The 7,037-nt window shown below is 30.7% G+C and overlaps 1 protein-coding gene across 2 annotated transcripts; it reads right to left on the bottom strand.

Moving 5' to 3' along the window:
* Window positions 1–1,021: 1,021 nt before the first annotated feature.
* On the bottom strand, window positions 1,022–6,992 carry LOC141456713 (2-phosphoxylose phosphatase 1). 2 transcript variants are annotated; one of them, XM_074132935.1, is made up of 5 exons: window positions 6,754–6,992; window positions 6,559–6,670; window positions 4,852–5,019; window positions 3,792–4,780; window positions 1,022–1,434 (listed from the first exon to the last, which is right to left on the bottom strand). In XM_074132935.1, the coding sequence occupies exons 1-5, from the start codon at window positions 6,760–6,762 to the stop codon at window positions 1,162–1,164; spliced, it is 1,551 nt and encodes a 516-aa protein (XP_073989036.1). In that variant the 5' UTR covers window positions 6,763–6,992; the 3' UTR covers window positions 1,022–1,161. The 2 variants fall into 2 exon arrangements, with proteins under 2 accessions (XP_073989036.1, XP_073989037.1); XM_074132936.1 differs by lacking the exons at window positions 6,559–6,670; window positions 6,754–6,992 and adding an exon at window positions 6,032–6,184.
* Between the last annotated feature and the right edge of the window lie 45 nt (window positions 6,993–7,037).

The following is a 7,037-nucleotide window of genomic DNA, read 5'->3' as shown; positions in this document are numbered from 1 at the left end:
TATGGACCGAATTGAATCAAATAAAAAATTATGCGCAAATAACTAGCTTAAAAAAAAATAATAATAATAAAAAGTAGTAAAATATTCTTTTTAAAGATTAAGTTGACATATTTTATAAAATACTGCTGAATTGAATGTAAAACAATAAATATTCTGAATATTGTGCATTTACTTTGTGCTGAAATTTAATGTTTTATAAGTTTTCGCTTACAATACGTTTGTGAATAGTGTTTAAAAAAAAGAAAAAAATGTGACGTTGAAGATAGAAATCTGAAGTTTTATTGTGATAAAGGGGTTTTTATAAAATTAAACACAATCATGACTTTAATATGGGGATTACAAAAAATATTTTCTTTTATCATGTTTGTAATATTAGATATTATTTTCTTCTCAATTGATTAAAATTAAAATTGATTCAAGATTTTTTTTTTATTTTTAAACTGTCGTATTTTTTAGAAGGAAACTGTTAGGCCATTAATTTGGGTTTTCATTTGTTTTAAATATTTTTGTTCACTTTGTTAGATCTTATTTTATTCCATTTTTTAGTTTATTTGACATATTTGTCAACTTTATTTTTTAAAGTAGTTTTTTGTCTATAGTTTTTGATTGAGGGGTTGTTTTTGGTAAAATTAATAAACTGTTCTTCTCAAGTTGAGTCCAGAATGTGTTACCATTTTTTAACAATTTATTTAAATGTTTTATTTTTGATATTTTTAATTCGTTTATTAAAATGTTTTATAATTAAACAATGTTATTGAAAATTAAATATATTTTTGTTACATTAATAACGTTGTATATTTATATTGCCTTACTTTTCATATAATGGGTACTTTAGATTGATAATTTGTAATCAACGACTTATATAAAATATACCCATGCACGTTCGATAAAAACTGAAAGCAGTAAGTCGGGGCATTAGTAATAGATAACATATAAGATGTTACACCAAATTTTTTAGAATCAGTAATGATATAAAATTTTTAATCATTACTCTAACAAATGTTTAAAAATAAAGAATTAATAAAGTGGAATAAGTTTTTATTTACATTTTCAGTACAAAATAAAATGACAAATTTACAACAAATATATATTTTTTTTTCGATTTGGTCGACTAGAGATAACCATAGCTTCAAGATTAAAAGTAACGATTACATATTTATTTTAAAATGTGCAAGCATCCCTTATATTGGTAGCATTAAATGGAGCGAAATAATCATCATGTAAAAATCGCACAATAGATTCCAAAGGACAAAGATAAAAGTTTACGGATTTACTACTAGTAAAATTGAGCTCTTTATGAGAATTTAAATCGGAAGAAGTTTTGCAAAATTGTATCCTGTTTGTAATATCTTTACCATTGAACAGCAAACGAAAATAATAATCACTTCCCACAGGACCATATTGAGCAGCTGCTTGATCGTTACTCCTGTACACCTGAAAATGTTTTTAAAAAAACTCACTTATATGTTCAGCAACAAAATCTTGTATATATTTATCAATTCAGTTAAAAGAGCAATAGAACTTTTAAATCTTTTTTCTAGGCTCTCTTTTTTAAAACAGCATTAAGGAAAATAACCATTAAGGAAAAGTAATGCGCAAGTAATCTTCCTTATTTTGAGCCCAGAATTATAGCGTAGGGTTTCACTCCCCAATGACAGTTATTACAAGAATAATCATGTTCTATTAGACAACAAAAAACAAATGATTGTACTTATCAATATAACTGTTAAGTATTGTTTGAGATTTTATTAGGGCATTTCAAAACATAAATGTTCACCAATTAAACTTCTTCCTCGTTTGCATGATCTTTTTAAATTAGTAAAAAGATTTGCATTAACTTGAAGGGAACTTCAGAAGAAGAGGAGAAAACTTGTCGTAAACAAATTAGCAATATCGTAACGTCAGGTTATAGTGAGTGATGAAAGATTTATCAGTGAAGGTAGAACTACATTGCGTTAAACGAAAAGTTTGATTAAATCTGTGGTCCGACAACAGGAAACCGACTGCAGAGGTTTTCCAAAAGGAAAATTAATTCCAACTACTGTTACAAGCACTTACCTTCCCCAGAGGTTAGAATTCAGACTAGAAAATCAACTACTGTGTTGGCCGCTTAAAAAGTTTTCAACACTAACAAAACATTATTTCAAGGCAGTTTTACGATTAAGAATCAAACGAGAGTAATGATTTTAACTTTTACTTTAAGCCAATTTACTTTTTACATTACCTTTAGGAACACATTTATTTATCAGAATTACCTTCCCCTTTGGTGGTCCGTGACCAGTCTAAGAGGACATAGAAAAAGTTAATAAAGGAAAGTTTATAAGAAGCCCTAAGTTCCTTCTGGAAAAGAAATATATATTTTTTACCTTTAGGAATCGTACACAGATAGCAAAGCGAAGAAATATTGTATATTGCGATTGATTTACGTTTTTGGTATTGAAATTAAAAAGCCATATAATTATTTTTAGAATATACAGGGTGACCAAAGATATATGCTCCACCCACTTTTTTTTTAAACGGCGGGAAATTTCGAAAAAATAAAAAACACGTTTTTAGTCATTTTTAGTCTAGTTTATTTTCAGTGATTGACCCATTTTTTTAAACCCATGTACCTGGAGATACAGCATCCAACTTTGTTTTTTCAAATGGAACGTTATAATTTTTTTTCATATTTTTATAGTATTTGGGCTCTTAAAAAAAAACAAAAAAAATTTTTTGAAATCGGTTAGGTTTTTCAAAAGTAATGGTGGTTTAAAATATGAAAAACAAATTTCAGTTTACTGTCAAATTTGCGTTATTTTGTTTAAAGAATCTGTTCAAACTGGGCACAATTAACGGATAGGCAAGCCAAAACTCTGGACTCCCACGCTTTGCTTGTAGCAGCACTTATGGTGGCGAAGTCAAGATCTAGGGAGGCTAGAGTTATTCGACGTTGAGGTTGTTTTTTCTACAAACGTTTGGTGTGGAGTTTTAGGAAATCAACTAGTCGGTCTATACTTCTACAGAGAGAACTTAACTGGTGAAAGGTATCTAACTTTTTTTAAGAGACATTATGCCAGTTCTGCTAGAAGATGTTCCTCTACAATTCCTATAGTTCCTAAGCGTGGGAGTCCAGAGTTTTGGCTTGCCTATCCGTTAATTGTGCCCAGTTTGAACAGATTCTTTAAACAAAATAACGCAAATTTGACAGTAAACTGAAATTTGTTTTTCATATTTTAAACCACCATTACTTTTGAAAAACCTAACCGATTTCAAAAAATTTTTTTTGTTTTTTTTAGAAGCTCAAATAATATAAAAATATGCACAAAAAAATATAACGTTCCATTTGAAAAAACAAAGTTGGTTGCTGTATCTCGAGATACAGGGGATTAAAAAAATGGGTCAATCACTGAAAATAAACTAGACTAAAAATGATTAAATACGTGTTTTTTGTTTTTTCGAAATTTCCCGCCGTTTTAAAAAAAAGTGGGTGGAGCATATAACTCTGGTCACCCTGTATATTTGCTATCCGCCTTCGCACCCGACAACTGATCAAAGACGGGACGTAAAAGGACTGTCTGAAAATAATGAACTGAAAACAATAATACACTTTTGTTTCATTATATCCACAAAAAAAAAATTCGAAGTTTATTTAATTTTGGAAATTTTCCTCCATTTTAAGGGGACCATCGACCACACTTCCCTAACCCCCAAAAATGTACATCAATCAAAATTTTTTCCTCTTTTGATCAACATTAAAAACAAAAAAATCTCTGTACAATATTGAATTTAAAAAAGGCAAGAATAAGTACCTCGAATATAAGTCTTGAAGCATACTGAGGGGATGATACTTTTCCAGTAACCCCTAAAGCTGTTGCTAGATAACTTAGGGTCTTGTCATGTCCTGAATAAAGAACTATACGAGGCCGCTTTTCAGAGACAATCCTTAACAAATGTGATATAATGTTCTTTAATAATCCGTATGCTCGTAACAAACATTCTCGCCTTAAATTTTCGCTTTTGCTAATTACTTTAGTTTCCCAATCAATATAATTAAATAAACTATTGATATGTTCCATCTTAATGCAAGATTCTGGTACTGAATAGATGTCAGCACATGGCAGATTGGCTCCATGACATACATAAGTCAACAAAGCATCTTTAAGAGCATGCGGATCAGTAGATATTTTTCTATCAGTAAATTCATATACAACTGAAGAAGAAGATTTGACCAAGTTTAAAATAGACGGATGAGTCCGCAAATGATGATAAGTTTCAAGCACGAATTTTCTGTGATAATGATCGGCAGCTGGGCAAGCACAATCATCAAAACAAAATGACAAACTAGGAGCTTCTTGCAGTGTCACTTTTTGAAAATGTTCAATATTTAAAAATGTAAACAAAAATGCTAGAGCACTTTGCAATGTTCGCCTGTATCTTGTCGAATATGCTTTTATTTCTTCTTTGACTAAAGAACTATTGATATGGAACAGATTTTTGTACACATTTCTGAGTGCTTTACCAGTAGCCAATAGTTGTGAAGCTCCGATTCTTGTAAGCAGGCCAAGTCCGCATTCGATTCCTGGCAAAGGCGGTATACCATGAAAAGTACCTAATAGCTGAGACAATGCTGATGTTCCTGTAATATTATCTATGTAACTTTCAAACTCTGTATAGAGAGGATCATATGGACCAACACAATTGACACTGGAAATATTCTGTACATGCGTTAAAGGACCTCGATCTCCATGTCTTATTAGTATTAATAATCCTTCTAATATATATCGTTTATCGTTGCAACCTGAAAATAGATGTAATTAGAAGTCATAAGAGTCTATTCCAGTATGTAAATAAAAGCAAGAATAAACCAACCTTCAGATCCTGCAACAATTCCTTGGTAAGGGTTACATACTTTAATTATAGCAGGTAATTTAAAAAAAGGAAACAAATTTCTGGTGGAAGGCGCTCCATTAATTTCAGTAGTATGGTATTTTAATAAATTTAAAGAATCATTTTCTAATCCGATATATCTGTACATTACTAAAAAACAATTAAAAATAAACAATATTAGTGGAAGATAAGCTCCAAGTTAATGTTATTATGCTTAAATCTCTAAAACTTGTGTATAATTTTCTCAAAACTTATGTACAAGAAGCTGAATGATTCAGTTGTGTTCTTGACTTTTTTTTTGTATTGTTACATCAGCATTTGTAATGCTATAAGTTACATTGAAAGCCCTGATTTCATTCGAATATGCGCACTACGAGGGAACAACCTACCCAGTAGTTACACTTCCAATAGCTGAGCTGTTGCTACAATCACCAAATGAAGAATCCGCGAAGCTACTAGAGTTTTGATCGCCTGAGAGGGTAATTAGAGAGATGGCGGATAAAGAGATTAGAATAGGATAGTAGAGATTCACCATTCTCTCCACCGAGTTCTTTTGGTAAGGGGCTTTATTTATAACTTGATTGATGAAGGGAATTTCTGTGGATGGTTAAATTGGACACATAAAAGGAAGCATTAATATTTTTACGGAGAAGTTTAAATTGAAGGGTCTGTTATGTAGATTAAATCGTTTGGTTGAGTCCAGATATTTTTGAGCCCAGTTTATTTTTGAATTTAAAATTAAATTCGAATGGTAAATTGAAAAGTACTATTAAAGAAGGCCTTCCTATTTAGCTAATAGCTAGTTTTGGTTTCTTACTTCATCCAGAGCCAACAAAATAATACAGGACTACAAAATTCGTATGTGTATAATTCACATATGTGAACGAGCAGGTTTTTTTCTTTAATGTTTTAAAGACAGGTAAAAAGAATAAGTATGATCCGAAAGAGAACGCGCATAAAGCACTGTTCATATGGTTTAAATGTCAGTAATTACACAGGTTAAACATTTTGGGCGTAAAACATTGGTTTGTTTTTGTGACAGTAACAATTGCGGCTCTCACATTTCGCGCTTGATGAAGAATACGTCGAAGTGAGATTAATCATTACGGCACTAAGTGAGATTTGCTTCGTCATTTTTGGTGAAGCAATTGTCTATACTTACTCATTCCTTAATTATTTATAACTTGAGTAAAAAGTCAAGTCTCCAAATATCGACAATAACGTAATTTTCAAATTAGCTTTAATTTATAATGCATCTTCTTCAACAAGCAGGTCCACGGATCAAAAGAGGAATATTTTTTTCAACCGCCAAGTCTTAACACAAGGAAATCCATCATCCCCTCTTCTTAACTGGCATAAAAAAAGAAAGGAGAATATAATGGTATTTATTTATTTTTAAGAATAATGGAACTTAAGAGATAGCGCAAACCGACCCAAGTCGGATTTGAATAGGGAATGTCATGGAATTCAAGATCCTGCAATGAATATAGTGCCCAACAGCAAATAATAAAATACATTTGTTATAGTTTTTTTTTTTTAATGGGAGTAATTTTTCGAAATTGAGTTCAATGTCCTCAATAAACATGTGATTTGTATAATGTTGAATGACTTCGTTGTTTTCTAGATATCTTTCAATTTACAAAATGGTACTTATTTGAGCGAGGACATAACATTATAATAGTAATTTACCTCCTAATAAAATTAGAATCCACAAACTAAGTATCAAGTAGCAATATAAAGCCCGATGTTGAAGGGTAAGACGAAGAATATATGAAGAAACCACGGGCATTTCTGTCTCTTTCTGAAACGAAATCATGATTTTTTTTTAATGCCATTTAAATAGTTATAGAAACAGTTTAGAGTTTCAGAAATAGTTTTACATACCTCATACATTCCATTTCTTATGCGCTTGATACTTATGTTCTCTCATTGTTTAAAATGAAACTATATTCTTTTTAACTTAAGTTCTATTTAATCAGATCGAAATGCTTGTATGAAAATAATCGTAAATATTTAGAGATCATTTTGATGGTGTATTTCTACCTTCTATAGGAATAACATAACCTACACAGTTGTGGATCACTAGTTCAGTTTAGTTGTAGCACGCGCAACACTTCCATCGATGCTAAAGAGAGTAAAAAGGTTCGATAGTACAAGCCTGAGTCAGT

The sequence above is a fragment of the Rhodnius prolixus genome, unplaced genomic scaffold, assembly GCF_049639745.1.
Source record: "Rhodnius prolixus isolate KJV_2025 unplaced genomic scaffold, Rpr scaffold_10, whole genome shotgun sequence".
Lineage (NCBI taxonomy): Eukaryota > Metazoa > Arthropoda > Insecta > Hemiptera > Reduviidae > Rhodnius > Rhodnius prolixus.
This window is presented reverse-complemented; position numbering and strand designations above follow the sequence as displayed.

What these genes read in the sequence shown, in the direction of transcription:
- LOC141456713 (XM_074132935.1), bottom strand. An exon ending in GATTCTAATTTTATTAGGAG is followed by an intron (nt 5,020 to 6,558) that starts GTAAATTACTAT and finishes ATTGTTTTTTAG; the next exon opens with TAATGTACAGATATATCGGA. An exon ending in AATTGTTGCAGGATCTGAAG is followed by an intron (nt 4,781 to 4,851) that starts GTTGGTTTATTC and finishes ATCTATTTTCAG; the next exon opens with GTTGCAACGATAAACGATAT.